The 24,052-nt window shown below is 44.0% G+C and overlaps 1 protein-coding gene across 1 annotated transcript in view; it reads left to right on the top strand.

The window, feature by feature from the left end:
• Positions 1 to 6,861: 6,861 nt before the first annotated feature.
• CHMP4B (charged multivesicular body protein 4B) overlaps positions 6,862 to 24,052 on the top strand; it is a 47,466-nt gene continuing 30,275 nt past the window's right edge. The window contains exon 1 of the mRNA XM_060031044.1: positions 6,862 to 7,225. Within this exon, the coding sequence (XP_059887027.1) occupies positions 7,036 to 7,225 (190 nt within the window). The 5' untranslated portion in view covers positions 6,862 to 7,035. The remainder of the gene's footprint in view (positions 7,226 to 24,052) is intronic.

The following is a 24,052-nucleotide window of genomic DNA, read 5'->3' as shown; positions in this document are numbered from 1 at the left end:
TATACATAATAGTTTGTACCTCTTAATCCCCTACCCCCAAACATATTTTCTTTTCATTACTTCAACACACTTTTTTTTGAGTTAAAATTCACATAACATAAAATTCACCATTTTAACTATTTAAAGTGTACAATTCAGTGCTTTTTAATTAGGTTGTTTGTGTTTTTTGTTTTTGAGTTGTAATAGCTTTTTTTTTAAGATAATTTTATTTAGTTTTTAAAAAATATTTATTTATTTATTTATTTTTGGCTGCGTTGGGTCTTGGTTGCACGGGGTCTTTGTTGTGGCATTCAGGATCTTTCGTTTCGGTGCGTGGGCTCTTCTTTGGGGCACACAGGCTTCTCTCTAGTTGTGGCTTGTGTGCTCAGTAGTTGCAGCGCATGGGCTTAGTTTCTCTGCGGCATGTGGGATCTTAGTTCCCCGACCAGGGATCGAACCCGCGTTCCCTGCACTGGAAGGCAGATTCTTAACCACTGGACTACCAGGGAAGTCCCTTTTTAAAAAACGTATTCTGGGGCTTCCCTGGTGACACAGTGGCTAAGAATCTGCCTGCCAATGCAGGGGATACAGGTTTGAGCCCTGGTCCAGGAAGATCCCACATGCCGCGGAGCAACTAGGCCCACGCACCACAACTACTGAGCCTGCTCTCTAGAGCCCTCGAGCCACGACTACTGAGCTCACACACCACAACTACTGAAGCCCACACGCGTAGAGCCCGTGCTCCGCAACAAGAGAAGCCACCGCAATAGAAGCCCGCGCACCGCAACTAAGAGTAGCCCCTGCTCGCCGCCACTAGAGAAAAGCCCACACGCAGCAACAAAGACACAACACAGCCAAAAATAAAATAAATTAATTTTTAAAAAATTAAAGACAAATGTATTCTGAATATTAACTCCTTGTCAGGTATGGAATTTGCCAGTATTTTCTCTCATTTTGTGAGTTGTCCTTTCACTTTCTTGATAATGGACTTCGGTGCACAAAAGTTTTTAGTGTTGGTGAAGTCCAATGTATCTATTTTCTTCTTTTGTTGCTTGTGCTTTTTATGTCATATTTAAGAAACTGTTGCCTAATTGAAGGTCACAAAGATTTATACCTATGTTTCCTTCTAAGAGTTTTATAGTTTTAGTTCTTACATTTAGGTCTTTGATCCATTTTGAGTCCTTTTTTGTATATGGTGAGAGGTAGGGATATAAATTCATTCTTTTGCATCTGAATATCCAGTTGTCCCAACACCGTTTGTTGAAAGACTGTTCTTTCCCTATTGAATGGTCTTGGTACTCTTGTTGAAAATCAATTGACCATAGATGTATGGGTTTATTTCTGGACTCTCAGTTCGATTCCATTGATCTATATATCTATCTTTATGTCAGGGCCACACTGTTTTTGTTTTGTTTTGTCTGGGTTTCGTTGTTGTTTTACTGAGAACTTTTTTTTAATTGAGGTATAGTTGATTTAAAATATTGTGTTAGTTTCAGGTGTACAGCATAGTGATTCGATTATATATTTTTTTCTGATTATATTCCATCATAGGTTATTACAGGATGTTGAATATAATTCCCTGTGCTGTACAGTAAATCCTTGTTGCTTATCTATTTTATGTATAGTAGTTTGTATCTGTTAATGGGGGTGGGCTTTTTTGCATTTTTAAATTGAGATATAATTGACATATAACATTATAGTTATCTCTTGCTATCCTCAGGGGATTCGTTCCAGAATCCCCCTCAGATACCAAAATTTGAGGGTGCTCAAGTCCCTTATCATAAAATGGTGTAGTATTTGCATATAACATCCTCCAGTATACTTTAAATCATCTCTAGGTTACTTACAATACCTAATACAATGTAAATGCTATATAAATAGTTGCTGGTGCACAGCAAATTCAAGTTTTGTTTTTTCAAACTTCCCGGATTTTTTTTTTGTTGTTGCTATTTTCAAACCTCAGTTGGTTGAATGCATGGATACAGATCCTGCAGATATGGAGGGCTGACTGTATATTAGTTTCAGGTTTACAACATAATGACTCAATATTTGTGTATATTGTGAAATGATCACCACAATAAGTCTGGTTAACATGCGTCACCATATGTAGCTACAAATTCGTTTTTTTGTGTGTGCTGAAGATATTTTTAAGGAGCAATCCCAGATACCCTCCCTCCCCTGCAAAAAAACCCTCACCTAAATCCGATTCCCCCACATTGCTCTTCATGGGCGCCCAGTCCATCTGAACCACCTGAAACCAAGCCGGTGGCTCACTTTTAAGGTCGCTCAGCTTCCGCTCTGAATTGAGGAATGTGTACTTGAACTTTAAAACAGATTCTCTCCTGGAAGGAGAGTCACAGGGCAGCATGCTAGGCAGAGTAACTGCCAGGGCATTGTTCGGGGTAAATAATAACGACCAGATAGCTGCCGCTGGTTATGGGATGTTCATGAGCTTTGGGAGGAGGCTGGAACATTGAGGGCCAGTGCAGGTCTCCCCGTGAACAGGCATATAGAACATGGGATTGAGAGGTGGGCTCCCAGGCTGAACATGGAGACCCTCAGGGAGATGGTCTCACCAGCACGAGGCGTGGAGATGTGTGTCCCTCTGGTCCGTGAGATCCAGGTGGTCGTGCACCAGATACACAGTGTCACAGTAGGTCAGAGATTCCAACAAGGGAGCCCAGCGAAAGGCATGGCAAGGAGGTTGTCCCTACCACTGGGGGCCATCTTGAGAAGGCCAAGTGTGGGTTTTGATGCAGAACCAAAGGTCTGTGTTCCCTGCCAGAATGATGCCTACAAGGTACCATCTGGGTTTTGCCTTTTCCTGAAAGTTCCTGCCACCAAGTGTGCATTTGCTTGTCAAGGAGCAAAACTGTCACCCTGAGCAAGTGGCTAACCCAATCTTACCCTCGCCCTCATCTCCAGGGCCAGGCCGTGACTTGGCTTCTCTGCTTGAGCTCCTGGACCACAGAGAGCTTCTCTCTGCTGTGATGAGAGACCCACGGGTGACTCCTGGGCCCGGTTACTCTGAGATCCGCCAGTTACCTCCTCCCCCAGTTACCTCCTTCCCCAGTTCTGCCAGCTGTGTTGCAGGAAAAAAAATAAATGGGGTGCAAGAGGATGGTCACATTCCAGGTCTCAGGCGAGTGCCTGGGACGGGCCGCCAAGTAAGGGTCCTTGGCTTCGCTCAGGAAGGAACTCAAGAGTGAGCCCAAGTAGAGGGAAAGCAGATTTCTTTAGAAATATACACATTCCATTGACAGAATGCAGTCCATCTCAGAAAGTGAGAGTGACCAGGACTACATCGTTTTGATTATTGCAGATTTGCAATAAGTTTTGAAATTGGGAAGTGTGAGTCCTCCAATTTTGTTTTGACTATTCAAGGCCCTTTAAAATTCCATATGAATTTTAAAATGCAGCTTATCCGTTTCTGCAAAAAAAGGCAGCTCATATTTTTATAGGGGTTGTATTGAATCTGTAGATAAATGTGGGGAGTTTTGTGACCCAACAATAATAAGTCTTCCAATCCATGAATATGGGATGTCTTTCAACTTATTTAGATGTTTAATTTCTTTCAACAAAGTTTTGTACTTCTCAGTGTACAAGACTTGACTTTATTAGGTTGAACACTTCTGTTCCTAGTTTGTTGAGTGTTTTTATCAGGAAAGGGTGTTGGATATACTCTGCTTGGTTTTTACAGCTAAAAATTAGCAAAGTCCTCTGTATTTGACTTGGTATAATTATGTGAGACCAAATCATAATAATTTTTATGATTCATATTCAAAACCCATTCTTCATAATAGGCTTTATTAACTAAGTTTTTCTTGACTTTTTTTTTTTTTTTTTTGGCTGCATCACACGGCTGCCAGGATCTTAGCTCCCTGACCAGGGATCGAACCCGGCCCCCTGGCAGTGGAAGTGAAGAGTCCTAATCACTGGACCGCCAGGGAATTCCCTCCTTGACATATTTTTAAAGAAAATTACAAATATATGGCAGGGTATCTTTAACCATGTGACCTTGGACAGTTTTTACTTCTATGGTTCTCAGTTTCCTCAGCTATAACATGTAGAGGGTATAGTAATGCTTATTTCATGGGGCTGTGGTGGATGGAAATAAGATGAGATTTTTGAAGGCAGGGTACTTTGTAAACAAATCAAAACTGCATGCTTCTATTGCTGCTCTTACCAGAGATATTTTAACATTGCAGTGTAACGTGTTTAGTTAATACATAAGATATGTAAAGGACGTTGATCTTAAGTACAAAAATATAAATTTGTATACACCCATGTGAACACTATTGGATCTTGATACTGAACCTGTCAGCACACCACAATGGTCATTCTTCCTGGTCTATACTATCCCAGGAAGTAACTACTATTCTGACTCCTATCACCACAAATTATAAATTAATTTTGCCTGTTTTTGAACTTTGTATAATTGGAATCATACAGGCTTTTGTGTCTAATTTCTTTCAGTCAGCATAATATCTGCAAGTTATTCAAGTTGTTGGAAGTACTGGTAGTTCATTCTTTTCACAAAGTTTTGAATGAGCTAACACCAGTCGGTCACAGTTTGAAAAGGCTGTGCATTTGCCCAAGAGACCAGAAAAATGAGGACCAGGGAAGCCCAGGGCTCTCCAGTATTGAGCCAATACACCCTGTGAATCTCTACCAAGGCAGTTGAATCCAGGATGGCAGCTACCTTGCCCATGTTGTCATTATCTCCCATCCCACATGCTAGGCAGACATCATGATTTTTTTTTTTTTTTTTTTTTTTTTTTTGCCATGCTTCGTGGCCTGTGGGATCTTAGTTCCCCGACCAGGGATCGAACTCGCACCCCCTGCATTGAAAGCGCAGAGTCTTAACCACTGGACTGCCAGGGAAGTCCGCAGACATCATGAATTGATCTCAGAACATTTTTAAGAGATGTCCTGATGCAGACTCAGAATTCTTCTCAACCCAGTAATCCGAGTGACCCACACACCAATTAATTGGGGTTGGTACTAAAGATTAAATCGGAATGTTCTGCTATCATATTCCCAAGATGTATTTCTGGGCTCCCAGAGTTATGACATGAGGGGCTCTGCTATCATCCCGGCTTACCCCACAGCAATATGAGACTGATGGTGGTGAGGTCTGCAGAGTCAGACTGTTCATATAGTCTTTGGGCCATGGCTCAAACCCAGCAAATGTTTTGCTACCTGTGTGCCTGGTTGCAGCATGACTTAGATAAGGGGGGAGAGGCAGATTTCGTAGATATGGAGGGGTTGCTGTACCCATTAGATGGCTTGATGGAACCCACCTCGTTTTTGTTTTTTATTTTGATAAAAACATTGCAATGTCTCAATTACAAAACAAACAGAAGTGTGATTTATGTTTCACAATTTATGCTGCTGTGAATTCTTGACAGTTCTAGTATGTCTCTCACATTTGAAAAATTTCTTCCAACCTGGAAAGTTGGGTGAGATGAACTCTCTCATCCTCTGGGAATAGTTACGTTTAGGTGCAGGCTGGGGTTGTGGCAGATTAAAACAACAACAATGACAAGGACAACATTCAAGGCATATTTTTGTCTATATGTAGGTAATAGTCTGGGGAGGAGACAAGACTCATATATGTGAAATAATAGAGGAAAAGTTCCATTAAGCTCTCATTTACTTGAAACTCTGTTCCTAAGCAACAGAGTCCAGGAAGGGATAAAAAAGAAGCCAAGTTTTTCTTCATTGGAGAGCACTTCAGAACTGGTTTACTCAGAACTGCTTTACTCTTTGTTTTCATGCAAGGCTAATAAATGCAAAAGATTGGAAGCAGCAAATTAGATTGGTGGGCTTGGGCGAAGTATTGACTACTAGACACAGCTTCAGTGCTAATAGATGGAGAAGTGATTCTTTTTTTTTTTTTTTTTTTGGCCACACCGCGCGGCATGTAGGATCTTAGTTCCCTGACTAGGGATCTAACCCACGCCCCCCGCATTGGAAGCGCGGAGTCTTAACCACTGGACCACCAAGGAAATCCGGAGAAGTGATTCTTGACAGCAAAAGACAAGGAAAAACAATGAAATGTGACCCCACAACCAGTTGGCCCTTTGTAATGCGGGGGCAAAAAAATCCTCAATTCTGCTACTTTTGAAAGTTTGAGTCTTCTCCCGGTTTAATTGCTATCGTGCATAATGATGACCCAGAATAAAATATATATTTCTGAGCACCTACTGTGCTAGGCCTATGCTAAGTAAGCATCTTACATTCCCTATCTCACACAAGGTTGGAGGTGGTCCTGTCGCTATCTCCAGTTTACAGTTTTGGAAAGGGAAGCTCAGAATAGAGGAAGTAACTGCCCAAGTAAGTATTCAAAGTGGGTTTTGAACCTTTGCACTCTAGCTTTGCTGTTAGCCTCTACTAGGTTTCGAAGAACGTGTTAGGTGAATACGGAGTAGACAGGCATTGCAGGTAAAGAAACAGCATATGCGAAGGCTATTAAGTTAAGGTAGTCAGTCACTCAATTTCTGAGTCTTGCTTACTCACCTACAAAAATAGTAACAGTATTATCTCTCACAGTCTTGTGAGAATTAAATGTGATAATGCATGTAAAGCATTTTCCACAATGCCTGGATCATAGAATGTGCATAACGTTAATTACTGTTTTATAAAATATTCTTACTTCTCTTCCTGTTCTTCTACTGCCACAGAACTGGTTCCAAGGAGACTACATTTCCCAGCATGCGATCTCGCCCTTTGACCCTAGCTAGACCTAAAAGCGCGCCGCCGAGAGCTTTAAGCAGGAAGACTATAGCCTCCCGGCATGCAGCGCGCCACCCTCCGTTAGATTTGAGGGACGGCCGGCGCGTTGCCCACCGGGAGTTGTAGTCAGTGGCGTGTTTCCTTGACGCCGGCCGGGCCGGGCGTGGGGGCCTGTGGTAGGTGGCGCGGCCGGGCCCAGCTGCTGGGCGGAGGTGGCGGAGAGGCCTGCGGCAGCAGGGAGCGGCGGAGCGGGGAGAGGGCGCCGAAGCCGAGCCGAGCCGGAGCGGGCGGCGCAGGCCGGCGCGACGAGCAGCAACCATGTCGGTGTTCGGGAAGCTGTTCGGGGCTGGAGGGGGTAAGGCCGGCAAGGGCGGCCCGACCCCCCAGGAGGCCATCCAGAGGCTTCGGGACACGGAGGAGATGCTAAGTAAGAAGCAGGAATTCCTGGAGAAGAAGATCGAGCAGGAGCTGACAGCCGCCAAGAAGCACGGCACCAAAAACAAGCGCGGTGAGTCGGCCCGGCCCCCTCAGACTCCTCTGACCCGGACTCCACCTTCGTGAGACTTGCCCTAGTGTTTCCTCAGATTCTGGAACTCTTATCCCGTCAGACTCCCTTCCTTGCCTTTCCCGGTCCGGGACCCCTCCCCGTCTGACTCCCTTCAGTGTCTCCTGGAGCCCTAGACTCCTCCATCGTCAGACTGCTATTCCAGCCGTCTCGTCTCAGGCTCTCCCCATTCGGCCAGGCCCTTTCGTCTCCAATTTCACAGCAGTTCTTCCTCCGCCCTCACTCTATTCGTTTCTCTTCCGCCTTTTCCTCCTTCCTCTGGCTTGCCCTCACCCACCTTCCCAGATACTGCCGCCGCCTCCTTGGCTCATTTCTGCCCTCCATCCTAACACTTGTGTACTTCCTGGTCCCACCCCTACCCTCTCCCGACCCCTCTGTGGAGTCCATGAGCAGTCCTTGGTCTCTCCCCATCCCCCTGACTCAGAATTCTTCTTAAGAAGCCGCCTGGATGGAGAGAAAAGGGGGCTGGGGGAGAGGAGACCCCCTGGTTCGGACTCTATTCACTTGCTGAGTGAACTTGAGCAAATTCCTTTTCTTCTTGAGCCTCATTTTCCCCATCCGTCAGCCGGACTTTGGCCTCCATGAGGCCTAAAGTGCCTTCCAGCCCTGTGATTCACTTCTTGTTGCCTTATCAGAGTTTCACGTAGCCAAACCTTCACCTGGTGACTCACAGCTTCCCAGTCTGTATGTACCAGAAATAAGGATTCCATTCCTCCTTTGGCCCCGACTCCTCCCCGAGTCCCCACTGTGGTTCAGGGCAGGGATATTGAACTCTGAGGCACTTTACTTACTGTTGTATGGCTTTCTGGGCAAGTGCTTTGTATTCTTCTTAAGTGAGGTGAATGTGAAAACGCTTTAGTAACTGTAAAGCAGTTTAGGAATATTTGATTTTTCTCGTTGTTATGGCAATATGAGAGTGAGCCATAGCGTAATAACCCCCCGCACCCACCCGAGAAGGAGGAAAGGTGAGAGGGGTTTAGGAGCTTTACAAACAAGTATTTAACTCAGAAGTCTGCAAGTCACTAGCTTTGTGACCTTGAGCTAGTGAATTTACCTCTGAAAGGAAGATAAGGATTTACAGTGCCCAGTATACAGTAGGGGTTAAATAGATGTTTTCTTCATTTTAACAGAAGAACAAAATAACCCATCCTGAGGATTCTCTTTTGCTGATAGTCAGTGGATACTCTGGACATTCTTTTTGGGGGCTTACTGCATGCACTGTATTCACAGGGTGAACAAAATACAGCTTCCACCCTAATGAGGGAGAAGACAAGGAAATAAATGAAAATTTTGTCTAGTGTTGAAATGTCTAGACACTAAATGAAAATAGTGTCTAGTGTCTAGTGTTGAAAAGTGCTAAAAAAATTGGATGGGGAGTGATGGGGTGGCAGGGGGTGTCACTTTAGATAGGGTGGTCTGGGAAGTCCTCTTTGAAAAGGTCAAGTTTGAAGTGAACCTTGAGAACTTACCAGCTCTGTAGAAATCTAGGGGAGAAGCCTTCCAGGCAAGCAGGCAGCATAGAAAAACACCCGGAGGTTGGCCTCTTTTAAGAAACAGAAGACCTGTGTTTCTAGAATGTAGTGATTGAAGAGGAGAGTGGTATAAAATAAGTGGGTGTGGGGTGGAGTTTGAACTTCCTGGTAAAGAGTTTAGATTTTATTCCAAGTGGATGGAAAGCTGTTGGAGGGTGTTATGCGTGTCCTTATCATTCACGTAGTTTTAAAAAACACCATCTGGCCTCTCTTTGGAAAGTAGACCTGTGGGGGGTGAGAATGGGAGCTGGGAGACCAGTGAGGACAGAGGCAGCCGTGCATTTGTGGCCTGGAGTCCAGTTGTAGCTCTGGAGATGGAGAGCAGGGTTAGATTTTGCTGTCTCTGGCATTTTTCTTTGATGACTCTCCCTCAGTCAGGATCCTCTGTTGTTCACAGAGGTAATTTAGAGTCAGTGTTTTGACCAGGCTGCATTTGGGGAATGCTTTGCCCATTGCCGGGTGGAGGAGGGCATCAGTTTACATCATCTCCAAACTGAGAGAGCAATTCTCCTGTAGTCTTTTGGTCTGGAGCAGTTTTGTTTCTACCGTTTTAGAGGTGATTGAATTGGCTTTCAAGAGGCTTGGAGAGAGGCTGCCAGCAGACTGTGGAGGACCAATCTCAGCTAGTTGTAATAACTTTTTGGAAGGCAGTCTGTCTTCTTGAGTTTGCTTGAGAGGACAGGAGCTACTGCCCTTCTTTTTAGTGTCCTCTGGGGACACTTATTTGCTTGTAGGGATAGTGCTCAGAGGTGTTAACACCACAACATACCATTCATTTAGTTACTTATTGACTTGAACTGTGCTGGGACTTGGAGGATCAGAGATGAAAATACACTGTGTCTGCCCTCCAGGAACTCAGGATTGGAAGTGTGTGTATGGTGGGTTTTTATGTTTGTTTTGTTTTGTTTGTTTTTTTGAGTTTGTGTGAGAGAGAGAGGGAAGACGAGGAGGGGAAGGAGGAGGAGGGCGGAGGAAGAGAGGGAAGGAAACATACCAGTCAGTGCTGAAACATCAGTGTGTACATGGGGCTCAGGCTGCAGAGGAGAATATTCTTGTCTGGAGGGGAAAGGGCAAAGGCAGCTTGGCTGAGGAGGAAGATGTGAAGTGGGTCAGCAAGGAGTTTGGGGAGCCCTGAGTGAGAGCATCTCCTGGTGGGAGTTGGTGGGGCAGGACAGCAGATGGTTCACACTGGGGAGTGACCTGTAGCCTTTAGACTTTGACCTGGAGATGGCGAGGAGCACTGGCTGTCTTAAAGCAGAAGAGACAGACCAGCTTGGATTTCTGAAAGAGCACTGCAGCAGTAGCAATAAAGGAAGGAGTGTCCACTGACCAAGAAGGGACTGGAGGCAGGAATCCAGTAAGGGATATGGGTAGAATCTCATGGACAATGCACTTGAGCTGTAGCTTTGTCACTAGCTGTGTGTCTTGGGCAGGTTACTCTGTACCTCAGATTCCTCCTCTGTAAATAGGGGTACTAGTATCTACCTTATTAGATTAAATTATGTTATGCATGCAAAGCTCTTAGTAGAATGCCTGCCATATGGTAAGTGTTCAATAAATGGTTGCCATTATCATTATTACAAGGAGACTCTTCAGGTGGGAACAAAGGGCCTAGAGTAGAAGCATGGAAAACTAGATGAGAAGTAATACGTATCAGAGACTTTTCGGAAGGAGAATCAGAAGAAGGTTGGTGATTGGTCAGAACTGTGGGCAAGGTGAAGGAGAGAGAGGAGTTGAAGACAATTCCCAAGTTTACAGCTTGGACAATGGGTGGATGGTGATGCCATTAACCAATTCAGAAACACAGAGGAGGAGCAATTCTTCATAATTGTGAGTCCTTTGAAGTTTGTAAAACTCCTTTTTTCTTATGAGTCTCATGATATCCACCGAGACTTTGAGCTCTATGGGGCAGGATGTGATAGTCATGTTCATTGCCGTGTCCCCTTTACCTAGCACAGTACTGCCATGTAGCTAATGCTCACTAACTATTTATTAAATGATTGCAGACAGTCTTGGGGGTATGTTCTGTTATTCACATTGTCCGGAGAGGAAAATGAGGCTGGAGAGAGGATGTAACTTGACTCAGAGACCAGTTCTTCTGGTGGCTGTGGGCATCTTGTGTTTTGTTTACTCCCATGATGGCTGAAGGCATCATCATGACCATTGTCATCACTCAGATCATTAAACACCCACCTGTGCAAGGCGTGGTGCTGAGTCGGGGGGAAAAAGAAGTGAGACAGGACTAGGTCCTGCCCTGTGAAGTGTGTAGCCAAATGTGGATGCTATTTTTGTGACGTAGATGTTGGAAAGATGATAAATTGTCCTTTGAAACAAACCTCTGCTTCTCAAGTAGATTATTTGCATCAGGCAGGTGTGTCCCAGGCAGTGGTTTCAGTTAGGGGCCTAGAGCAAAATTTGGATTGCATATTTTTCCCAAATTTCTTTTTGTTTCCTTTAGTGATGTATTCATTCTTAAGCATGTGGCAGGCTCTTAAACTGTGTCCTAGGTCCCATGCTCAGTGCCGGGAACTTACTGCTGGGAATATAGAGAAACCAGACACAGGCCCTGCCATCCAAGGCACTTAAATATTGTCATTTTTCCTTTACTATCAAGTGGAAATAATATTCATCTCACATGACTGTGGTGAGGATTAACTAAGATAATATTCAATATATGAAAGAGTGTGGCACATTGTGGATATTAAGTATACTTTTTTCCTTTTCTGATAAAGTTATTGTAGATCAAACCTCTTTGGTCAAGTGGAAAAGTTCTTTCACTGAGAACTAGATGGGAACCAGGATTGCAGTATAGGTGAACTGATGAAAATCTCCCCAGCTTAGGTCTTTTTTGGTACCTTTCCAAACAGTGCCCCGTTGGTGTTCTCCTTAAGATGATCATATATCAAAGATTATTTTCTTCTTAAGGCATTGTAACTAGTTATGAAATTTCTACCCTAGGTGGTTCAGATTTCCCTGTTTTCCCATTTTAATAAAGATGAAACCAGGTTGTAGAAAGGATCATATTTTAGTTTAACAAGAGAATTATGTGAGATTGGGAAATGGAGATTGGATATCTCACCCTACACTGGTATATTTCTGTTGGGTTTATGGATGCAAATCAGTTCATTTACAGGTTAATTTAGGTTCAGTTGAAAATGTCTGATGGATGCAGAGAGGCCAGACGCTGATGGGAAATATATCTTCATTAAGTCCTGCTTATTGCTGGAGCTGGGGTGGCTCTCTGATGTTTAATAAAGTTGCTCTAAAATGTTAACACATGGGAAGACATCTTAATAAGTTAAATTTATAGTGAATGTGGCTTTTTGGTTCTCTGCAATCAAGGTGTCAGGTTGCAAAGCACAGCATCTTAATGGTACATGTGCCAGCAGGATCTCCTATCCCAGAGGCCCAGGGATGGAAAACTCGAAACCCACCCAGGGAACTGAGCAATGAGGATTTCCCTTGGTGATGCTTAAGTTTCTTGTTTAAAGAGGTGGTTGGCCAGATTGGCTTTGATTTACTTCTGAAGACAGATGGAGTGTCAGAGAAGCCTATGCGTTGGCTGTCCAAACATGCTGGCGCCTCTGATTCAAATCACAAAATCTTTTTTTGCCCCATTTGGCAGAAAGATTAAATATTTTTAAGTGCCTGCCAGCAGGTTTCTAATGTGATTTGAAATTCAGGATAGATTTTGTTTGGAAGTTTAGCTAATTCTGAGGACCTTTGAGCTAGACTGTTTTGCTGAGGGAAGTTCTGAGTTGCCCTGAGTTGGGTTTGAGTGTGGAGAGCGAGGTTCTGGAGAAGAGCCTGTGAAGATGTGTGTGAGCCATATACCTCTGGGGCAGAAATCCAGGACCTGATTTGTTTACAGTGGTCCAGAGCCCTGAGATGGAGCTAGGACCTACTGGGAGGAGTTCTTGGGGCCTTGAGGGATTCCTTTGGGTAGGCAAGGTTTGTGAAAACTTGGTCCTCTTGCTCTGCCACTGTCTTTGAAAAAGTGAGAGAGAGGATATCCAAAAACAACAACTTTATATTGGTCACTTTGAGAATGGATGGTTATAATTAGAAGGAAAATTTGAGCATAGCAACAGAAAACAACAACAGACCTAGCTGGATATAGTACTGGCCTGTTTTTAAGGTGTTTGGCTTAAGTCAGCTAGACGTTTGTTTAGTTCCTTCTAGGAGGAAGGCAGCATGATGGTGTAAGCAGAAGATTCCCAGTTTGAGTGCCAGCTTCACCACTCACCAGCAATACCTTGGCAGTTATCCTCTGAGTCTGTTTCCCCATCTATAAAAAGGGAGTAATAACAATACTTCTTAGGGTTCTTGTGAGGATACGGAATAAGGTGATATGTACAGAATGCGTACCAGAGTGCCCGGCACAGAGAAGGCACGAAAATGTTTCCTTGGTTTCCCAGGTATAGTCTCAGGCACAATAAGGGATATAAAGATGGATAAGACACTACAAGGATTTACAGTTCAGTGAAGATGACACACACGTGTACAAGTAACTGATGAAAGGCAAACTATGTACAAATGAAGGGTTAGAGGAAAATACAGCAGGAAGAGATTAATTCATCTCTGAGGGGTGGCAGGTTCATCTCACCCAGTCACCCATCCAGTGCCCAAATTCCCTTTGCAGTATTCCTGCCAAGTTATTAACCTCTGATTGAACCTCTCTGCTGATAGGATTTGTATTAGGTGCTCTATCCTCCCACGCTACAGCATAGTCTGTCCTTGGACAGCTCTGACTTTGAAATCACCTTTCTTATTTGGAACTGAGATCTGTCTTCCTGTAGTGCCTACCTCTGGTACAGGTTGGGGTGGTACCTCTGTAGGGAAGCAGTTTGGGCTGGAGGAAAGAATGTGGGATCTGGAGTTAGAAGGTTTACGGGCAGATCCCAGCTCTGACACTAGACAGTGGTGAACTGTTTTCTTCACTGGGAAAACAGGTTGCTAATTCTGCCTCTTGGGGCCACAGAGAACAGGTCTAATCCCCCTTTGGGAAGACAGATCAAGGAAAATGGGGCTTACGTCTCAACAGGTCTTCTGTGTTCCATTGATGGTTCCTTGCCTGGTGTTTCTGTTCTTTCCTTGTTACCCTCCTCTGGGTGGGCTCCTGTTCATCAGTTTTGCTCTTAAGGTGTGGAGTGGGCAAAGCTGACCGCTCTGAATATGCCGGCTGAGGTCTGAGCAGCACAGCCCAGCACACACAGGACTAGCTGTTTGTTAGGAATTAATTTGGTTCTGTGTGCTGTATGGCCCTGATAATTCCCGTATCACTGACACAGTTGTTTTTTTTGTTTTTTTTTTTTTAAACAGTTACACTTCCCTGTGGCCTTTCATTAGTGAAGGAATGAGCATCTAGGAGTGCCTAAAGTTTCTTTGGTCCTTCTTAAGGAGTCTTAGCTGAAGGATTGAATGATTTAAGTTCTTAACAAGAACATCTGGCTGGCTTGATTCTCCCATAGCTTCTATTTTTAGTTTTCCCTCCTCCCTCTTCCTTACATGGCAAAGCTGGCAGGAGGGCTTATTTGAGGGATGCGGGAAAGCTACACATCTTCATGGTCCTGGATGTTTAGCTGAAAAGATTAGTGGAATGGTATGGTAGAAAAGTCTCTGGGTTTGGGATCAGAAGACCTGAGTTCACATTCTGCCTCTGCTTGCTAGTGGAAGTCTCCTCCTGTCTCTGAGCATCAGCTTCTTCAGCTGCAAAAACAGGATACACTATTTACTATACAACTTTGCTACTCATACAGAGAACAAACAGGTGGTTGCCAGAGGGCAGGGGTGTGGGAGGCATGAGTGAAATAGGTGAGGGAGATTAAGAGGTACAAACTTTTAGTTATAAAAATAAATGAGTCAGTGGAAATGTACCGCATGGGGAATATAGTCAGTAATATTGTAATAACTTTGTGTAGTGACAGATGATAACTAGGCTTATCATGGTGATCATTTTGTAACATATAGAAATATTGAATCACTGTATATGCACCTGGAGCTAATATAGTGTTGTAGGTCAATTATACTTCAATTAAAAGAACAAAAAGCAGCACAGCATTATAAATTAACTATACTTCAATTTTAAAAAGTTAAAACCAACAGCAATAACAACAAAACTTTGCGACTCAAAGTGTGGTCTGTGGGAACATTGTGAAACTGTTAGAAGTGCAGACTCTCAAGCCCCACCCAGACTTACTGAAGCAGAACCTGCATTTTTATGAGATCTCTAGGTGGTTTGTATGCACATTAAAGAGACACCTCTCTATAGTTATTGTAGGGGCTACATGAGAATGTTGGGCATTTTACATATGTCCATGCCAGTATTCTTTCTTTCCTGGACACTCAGGGATGCTGTCTGCCTGGCTAATTTGCTCACTCATTTTGCGGCTCAAAGATTGAACTCTTATCCAGCTCAGCCTATTCCCAAATACCTTCAGTAATCTGATGAGGCCACAGAATGGTTGGAGAATTCAGTGGAAGTCTGCCTTCCTTCCCTTGAAAAAGAACTTGAGGGACTTCGCTGGTGGTGCAGTGGTTAAGACTCCATGCTCCCAATGCAGGGGGCCCGGGTTCGATCCCTGGTCAGGGAACTAGATTCCACGTGCATGCTGCAACTAAGAGTGTGCATGCTGCAACTAAGAGTTCGCATGCCGCTACTAAGGAGCCCACGTGCTGCAACTAAGGAGCCAGCGAGCCGCAACTAAGGAGTCCGCCTGCCACAACTAAGACCTGATGCAACCAAATAAATAAATAAATATTTTAAAAAAAAGGAAAAGGAAAAGAACGTGAACACGTGTCCTGCTGATGGGGTAGCAGCCTTCTTCATGAAAGGAGCCAGCCATCTAGATAATTGACATGCATTCAGTAAAGCTGTCGGTCATAAGGACCCACTGGTTGTCAGGTACCAACAACTCTGGTGATAAGTTAGGGGTAGTTCCCATCCTCAGGGAGCACCACTGCCTGGTGGGGTGGTGAAGAAAGAATTTTCACCCAGTGAGCTTGTGTAGAGTGCCATAAGGACCCCAGGTGAAGAGATAACTCCACCTGGAGTGGGCTAGGAAGTGAATTTTTTAAAGTCATATCTTTTTCCACCAGAAATTATTTTTCAGTGAGTTCTGATTTCTTGGTTCAGTGGCTTTGTGACTGTTTCCTGTTCTGTTTATACGGCATTGATACTGTTCTGATCCACTAGTTTTCTGCATCAGGAGGAACAGATGTTCTCTGAGTGCCTGTTCTGTGTTAGGAGCCATCTGAGATGCCATGTGGATTTCCAGGCAGTGAAAAGGACACAGCCTGGCGCAGTGGATCCTACTGTTGGACAGATCTGTGGCTCCCTCACAGAAAAAAGTTATCATGACTAAACAGCCCCTACATTTTCTGACTGGAGTCTTAGAACCATCCTGGGTAAAGTGTTTCTTTCAGGAGTGTTTCTTTATGGATAAAGTAAAGCTAGAAAATGCAAGGAGTTTCTCAGCTAGGGGAGAGGGAGTGAGGTGGGATGGTGAAACAGGAAATTTCATCATCAAACTTGCCGTATTTGATTCTGTAAAATGACGTTTTTCTGGATTTTAAGGTGATAGTGAATTTTTGAGCAGGATTCCTAATTGGGTTAAAACCCAGCAAAGAGCTCTGTCGTCTCCTTTTCACCCTCAAAACCAGCCAAACAAATCAAAAAACAAAACAAAACAAAACACCCCAGCATCAAGCACCAGGTTGCTTAGGACGCTTGGCCTGCAGCTTGAGGCACAGCACAACCTGCTGAGGAAAGTTTTCTCCTGTTGAACAATCAGGGCAGTTGAGTTTGCTCAGAGCCATGAGGCTCTGTGAGTCCCAAAGCAGGAGTTCAGACATCCACCCAGTCAGGGTTTTCTGCTGAAGTGTGAGGCCCTGCCTTGTAGTCCTGCTTCCTGGAGGCCCAGCTCCTGGTGGGGGGATAAACCTCGGACAGCAGTAATTAAAGTCCAAAATTGGCCATTAGTGCCAACCGCAAGAACACCCTAAATGTAGCTTGGTGGAGATTTGAGTTGGGGAGATTTGCCCCAGTTTAGGGACGGGGATGACAATGTGACCTTAAAGGGGTCAGCAGCGACAGGGTGGGGGGAGGTGGGGTTTGGGTGCGAGCACTTCATGTTTGGTACAGGCACCACCTCAGCTCTAGAGTTATAACTGGAAGTTGCAGAAGAACTTTTACTCTCTTCTAGCTGTGTTGAGTAAAGAGTAGAGTGTATTTGAGGGAAGGGGTTTTGAAACGAATTTGGATATCGTACACTGTTTCGGGACTCTGACATTGAGATCCCAATAGACATTTGCATTTCATTTTTCATTTCAGATGGTCCATTTTAAAAGAGGGTTGCTAGGAACTTTGACTTCCTTCATGCACCCATTTGATAAATATATATTAACTTGAGCTGTGTGCCAGATACTGTCCTAGTTTACTGGGGACATGCAGGTGGAGACAGGTCATTGCCTCTGAGGTGCTCATAATCTAGCTACAGTGACAGACAAGTAAACAGATACAATCAAGGTACAGTATGATTTGTTCTAGAAGCATATTCAGACTTCAGAGAATAGGATATGCAGTGGAGGGAGTCAAAACAGCTCTGTGTGTGTTACTTGAATCTGTGTTTTGTTAAATAGTTATTTTGGAGAGTAGTAGAGTGTTAAAGCAGTAGGGAACTCAAAATGTGTGAGTGCTTGAAACTTTGAATTAATAGGAGGAGTTTTGAGAAAGGAAAACCAGGAACATGGGGATATATGCAGTACTTTTAAAAAGTACTTTATTTGAATCAGAAGCCCCTTTGGTGGGCACATAAGAATGGATAAATGTTTAACTTAGTTTAGTCATAAAATAATTAGCTTTAGAATATTAAATTTAAAGTGCAGCTTATTCTGATTATTATTACAAATTTGCTTTACAGTTGTCCTACTTCCTACAAAAGGAAGTAGGAACTAATAAACCTGAGGAGTGGGTTCTTTACTGTCTGCTAAAGCAGGAACTGTAAGTTCTTTGTTTGTAATCTGTGTAAGACTTGTAATATGTATAAGACCTGATAGTTGTAAAAGCAAACACAAGACTTGTGCACATGTGTAGCCCAGTTGCTGTTCTCTGCAGAGGTTTGAAGAGGAGTTGCTACTCAGATGAGGGCACCTGAAAGGCTCCCCATTTGGGTGAGGAGTTTGATCAGCTCTGTGTCCCCAGAATTCATTAGACTAGTTTCTTAATTTTCCATCAGCTGGATCAGTTGCTTTCACCTCTCCAGAGCATTTTCTCCTTTTTAGAATCTTGCACAAGGGCAGTAAGTGGTTGCAGATTGCTTAGATTTGGGTGTTGAGTTGTAGTGGGTGCTGATAGCCCTCTGTGACCATAGCCAAGGAGGGAGCTGGTATCAGCCTGGCATTCAGCTTGTTGCTCTTAGGAGGCAGGGCCGAAGGGCTGGCAACTGCTGACCACCCTTCTTTTTTTTTTTTCTGGACTCATCACGAGGCATTCGGGATCTTAGTTCCCAACCAGAGATCGAACACGTGCCCCTGCAGTGGAAGCGCGGAGTCCTAACCACTGGACCACCAGGAAAGCTCCTGACAACCCTTCTTATGCTTAGATTTTAGAGGTAATTTTGGAGGTGTAAAGGACAAATAGCATTGTAGAAAACACCTTTTCTTAAGTTATTTTCATCATTCTAAAAAAGTATTTTGAAGCAAAAAAATTTTTTTCAGGACAAAAATCTTCAGAAAATGAAAATATTCCACCCCATCTTTGGGAAATGCCATGCACTTTACAAACTTGATCACGTTTGCTCTTTTCAACAACCTCATGTATTAAGTGGTGTTATTCCCCCCCATCCCCCATTTTAGAGATGAGAAAGCTGAGGTTCAGATTACTTGAGTCACTGGGCTGACCCAGGAACCTTGGGCAACCTGAGGTGGGCTGCATCATGGTGGGCTCTAGTATCTTTGGTGTTCCATAGGGCCAGGACTCCATAACCTGGAATGCTTATAACTAACCAGTGGACAAAATCTTGTTATTGGAAATTAATTTCTACAATATTCCCTCCAGAGTATGAGCACCTGTTATTCTGCAGGAGAGTACTTCACATTTGTGCTGGGTTCTGTGGCTTCCAAAACACTTTCACATCCGTGATCTTATTTTGAAACTCAGAGAAGCTTTAAAAGGCAGGTGGGGCAAAGTGATTTTAACCCACTTTGCCGAGGAGGAACCTAAGGCTCAAAGCAATTAAGTGGTTTCCCTAGGGCCTGAGCCAAGGCTAGCCTTCATTAGGCTCCAAGTCTAGTGCTTTCCTGCCACATCGTGCACCATTCTGGCTCCCTCTTATTTCTGCTCAATCTCAAAAGGCCGTGTGTCAGTAATGGCTATGGGTCAGTGGAGGAGGATAAGGTTTTAGGTTCTTAGAGTGACTGAATCATCTTATACACAGTGGGACTAGTGCCAGAGAGAAGATGGAGAGGAGACTGTTCATACGTGTCTGGAATGGTTTGAGAGCCCTTATTCACTGTATTCATTCATTCACAGTCTGCTACAACATCGGCATTGTGCATTCCCCAGCCTTTCTTTTACAGCAGTAAGTTCCTTTTCTCAGTGGTCTCTAGAGCAGTGTTTCTCAACCTCGGTACTGTTGACATTTTGGGTTGGATAATTCTTTGTGGTGGGGAGCTGTCCTGTGCATTGCAGGATGGTTAGCAGCACCCTTGGCCTCTACTCGCTAGATGTCCATCGCACCCCCTGATCTCCCAGTTGTGATAACCAAAAGTGTCTCCAAATACTGCTAAATGTCCCCTGGGGGCCAAAAGCTCCTAGGGTTGAGGACCACTATTCTAGGGTTGGTGAAGCCACACAGGTACAGCTGTAGAGCTTCAGAGGCTGGCCTAAGGGTAAGGGATCTTAAAGAGCAGAGCTGGGAGGACCTGTTAGAGTGCTTTTTTTATTTTTGTTTTTTAATTTATTTTATTGTAGTATAGTTGATTTACAATGTTGCGTTAATTTCTGCTGTACAGCAAAGTGACTCATATATATATATATATATATATATATATATACACATTCTTTTTCATATTCTTTTCCATTATGATTTATCACAGGATATTGACTGTAGTTCCCTGTGCTATACAGTAGGACCTTGTTGTTTTTCCATTCTCTGTATAATAGTTTGCATCTGCTAATCCCTGACCTGATAATCTCTCAGTCTATCCATGTTGCTGCAAATGGCATTATTTCATTCTTTTTTTATGGCTGAGTAGTAGTCCATTGTGTGTGTGTGTGTGTGTATGTGTGTGTGTGTGTGTGTGTATCTCACATGTTCTTTATCCATTTATCTGTCAATGGACATTTAGGTTGTTTCCATGTCTTGCCTATTGTAAATAATGCCTCTGTGAACATAGGGGTGTGTGTGTCTCTTTTTTTTTTCTTAATTTTTATTGAAATATAGTTGATTTACAATGTTGTGTTAGTTTCAGGTCTATAGCAAAGTGAATCAGTTATACATATACATATATCCACTCTTTTATTTTTATTTTTTTATCCACTCTTTTTTAGATTCTTTTCCCATATAGGCCATTACAGAGTATTGAGTAGAGTTCCCTGTGCTATACAGTAGGTCCTTATTAGTTATCTATTTTATATATAGTAGTCTGTATATTGTATCTTTTTGAATTATAGTTTTAATATATGCCCAGGAGTGGGATTGCTGAATTATATGGTAACTCTATTTTTAGTTTTTTGAGGAGCCTCCATACTGTTCTCCATCCTGGATGCACTGATTTACATTCCCATCAACCGTGTTGGAGCGTTCCCTTTTCTCCACACCCTCTCCAGCATTTGTTATTTGTAGGTTTTTTTAATGATGGTCATTCTGAGGAGTGTGAGGTAGTGCCTCATTGTAGTTTCATTTGCATTTCCTGTTACAGTGCTTTTAATCCTACCTTTTTGTTGTTCTGCTGAGGAAACCAAGGTCTAGAGATAGCTCAGGGCATCCTGGCTCTGCTTTCTGGGAGTGTAACTAGTAATAGTGTCCAGACCTGAATCTTTCCCACCCAAGACTTCTTTCATCATCCCAGAGGCCCTCAGTCTTCTCAGGTTGGAGGACCCTTATCTAGATCCAAAAAATATTTGGTACAATCATGTGGTAATAGTTGCGCTTTTAATACCCATTCATTGAGAGGTACATTATTCCGTTCAACCAGTATTTACTGAATACCCACTATTTCGTGTCTTCGTCCTAGGACCATGTCTGACATGAACAGTAGTACGTGGTCAAGTGGCAGTTGTTTTTGTTATTATGCAATATATTCATCATTTAGTGCAGGCGGTGCTGGGTTGGCATATTCACAGAGCAGTGGAGTGATAACTGTGAACCCCATGGACTCACAATCATAGACTGGGAACCAGTTGATGAATTATACCATGAGATTTGAGAGAACAACAGACCTAAAACTCCAGGCTTTTCTTGAAACCAATGAACTGTCGCCACACTTGAGATGGAAGTCTCCACACTCTGTGGAAATAAAAAGCCAACAGGCTACTCAGAGTCCTCGCTGTAGCTCTCTGAACAGCTGTACACTGGAGCGTTTGTGATACAGGAAGAGGCATTTGGCTGGAAACAAGCTTTAAGTTCCTAGCATTAGTTGGTAAATGGTGCCTGGGTTTAAGGGGAGTTTAAAATAATGGCCTTGAACCTGAGAATCTGTGTTTCCAAAGCCTCTCATCTCAAGGCACTCAGCTTCTCTTCTGACAAGAACTATTACTCTTATTTCAGAGATAAGAGGCAGAGAGGCCAGGCCACACAAATAGTCCCTGAAGGAGAGCCAGCTACTCTCAGGTTTAGGAGCTGGGACTCTAGTTGGCATCCCAGGATGGAGCTCTTTGTTTCTGTCCGATGGTGGTGGAAAAGGAAAAGGGTTGTTAGATTAAGTCCCACCCAGTGTAGCCAACATTTTGAGTGCCTGCTGTGAAAGACTCCATGTGAAGGGACTTTATAGGACACAGCTGAATGGGGCACAGATGAATGGGATTTGGGACAGAGGAGGGGGTCAAGGTCATTCCAGGCAGAGGCGATTGTGGGAGCCAAGGTACTGAGATTAGCATACACTGTGTATATATGGGAGGGGTGGGAGCATTATGGGATGTGGAAGCGGGGCAGTGGTGGCTCAGGCGGAGAAGAGTTGGAAAGGTAAGCTGTGGCCTCCCTGAGGAGGCATTGGATGCCAAGCTGAGGAATCTGTGTTAGGCTGAATTTAGTGAGGCACATACCAGATAGACACATTCTGTCTAGAGAGCAGTGTGCTGGGGACCAGCAGCCATCTTTCTGCAGCACCTGGTGAGGTTTCCCATTGGTAGGCTTTCTACCCATTATTACTTGAAGGAATGAGGTAGGTTTAGGGGCTGTTCCCTTATAAGGGAAGACACATGGCTCACCACCCTTTTTCTCATTACTTCTTCCTGGTTCCCCTTCTGCTTTTTCCTAAGGCCAGCACATCCTAGACAGCTGGGTAGAGGCAGAATAGCAACTTTTTTCCACTCTGAGAGTATCTCAGATTACATGCCAAAGGTAAGCAGGCAAATAAATATTTCCTACCTAAACCAGCTTGACCCAGCCTCATAAGGTCCTTTGCTACCTCATACTGGGCATTTCACCCTCAGCTGCCTGGCTGGCTCACTCAATTAGTTGTGATTTTTGTGGTTATTTAATCTTTCCTTTGTTTATCTTTGAGCCAAGAGAGAACTAGTTACTCTCTTTGCTTATGACAAGGACCTCTTGTTTCTGAGGCCATACGTTTCAGGTTTAGCCTGGACTCCCCTATCCTTGTCACAAGAATCTGAGAACTAACTCCTTTTTCCTCCCTGTTTCCTGAGCTCCTGGCCTCCTGTTAATGTTGCCTGTTCCCTGGGTGCTCCCTGCATGCAGGTTGGTTGAACAGAGCCCTAGGACTTACAGCAGCAGCCTGGTCCTAGTTCTGACTCTGTCCACTGGTATCTTTGGGCAAGTTTTCTCAACAATAAAACAAGAAGGACAGATTAAAAGAATGCTAAGATTCCTTCCTGCTCTAACATTCTCTGAGTCAACAAGTACCATATTACAGTGATCCGCCAGAGAACCAGGTGTTGCTCCAAGCAGTTTTGCTGTGTAAAAAGATGGAGTAGCTCAGCGTTCATTTTGTCTGTTAACACTTTGGGTACATCGCTGCTCATTGTAAAAGTCAGGGAAGCCACAGACTATTTTGTAGAAGGTGCTGGACATCTTCCATTTTGATTCCCTGGCTCAGAGGCTGGAGCTGAATAATGGTTTTTAGCTGCTCCCCTGAACCTCCATCCAGGCGAACAGCACAGATGCCGGAGGGCATCTCCTCATTTGGATCAGTAGCCTGCCTCTGACTAGACTGCCAGCCTTTTGGCAAATCAGAGACACAGATTTCTGCTGGGGCTGAGCAGGTTCAAGCCCCGCTGGACAAAAACTCAGCACTGACCAGTTAAGCATACTGGGGGTGCTTCCTTGTGGTAGGACTTGACTTCCTCACCGACCCACCTTTGGGGACACAGGGGATTTGTCTCCTGTGTGAGGGGAGTGGAGAAAGGAGCCAGCTACTAAGGGCTGGCCTGACTTGAGTCATTTTAATTAAATCTACTCTTTAGGGCCTTCCCTGGTGGCGCAGTGGTTGAGAGTCCGTCTGCCGATGCATGGGACACGGGTTCGTGCCCCGGTTCAGGAAGATCCCACATGCCGCAGAGCGGCTGGGACCGTGAGCCGTGGCCACTGAGCCTGCGCGTCCGGAGCCTGTGCTCTGCAACGGGAGAGGCCACAACAGTGAGAGGCCCGCGTACCGCAAAAAAAAAAAAAAAAAAAAATCTACTCTTTAGGATGGCAGTTGTAGATGTAGTTGTAGTCTTAGGGAGAGCCATGGCCTTCTCTGCAAAGGCCTCCTGTGCTTAGTGTAAATCTGGCACCACCATGAGTGGCTAAGTCTCTTAGGGATATGTAAGACATTTACCCACCTGGTTCTAAATTAAGGCCTTTAAAACTTCAAGTGTCTACTAGTGCCCATTAAAACAGTTCTGTCCCTTTTATTAACTTTCACACTACATTCCTGTCTCCTAAACAGTTCTGGAAAATCACACAACTTTAGAGCTCATCTGTCCTGTATACAGAGGGAAATCCCAGGCCCAGATAGGTTGGTGACCTATTAAAAGTGACACAGCTCATGAAAGCCAACCTGGGACTGGAACCCA

The sequence above is a fragment of the Delphinus delphis genome, chromosome 15, assembly GCF_949987515.2.
Source record: "Delphinus delphis chromosome 15, mDelDel1.2, whole genome shotgun sequence".
Classification (NCBI taxonomy): Eukaryota; Metazoa; Chordata; class Mammalia; order Artiodactyla; family Delphinidae; genus Delphinus; species Delphinus delphis.
The sequence above is the reverse complement of the archived record's forward strand: the minus strand, read 5'-3'. Positions and strand labels throughout refer to the sequence as shown.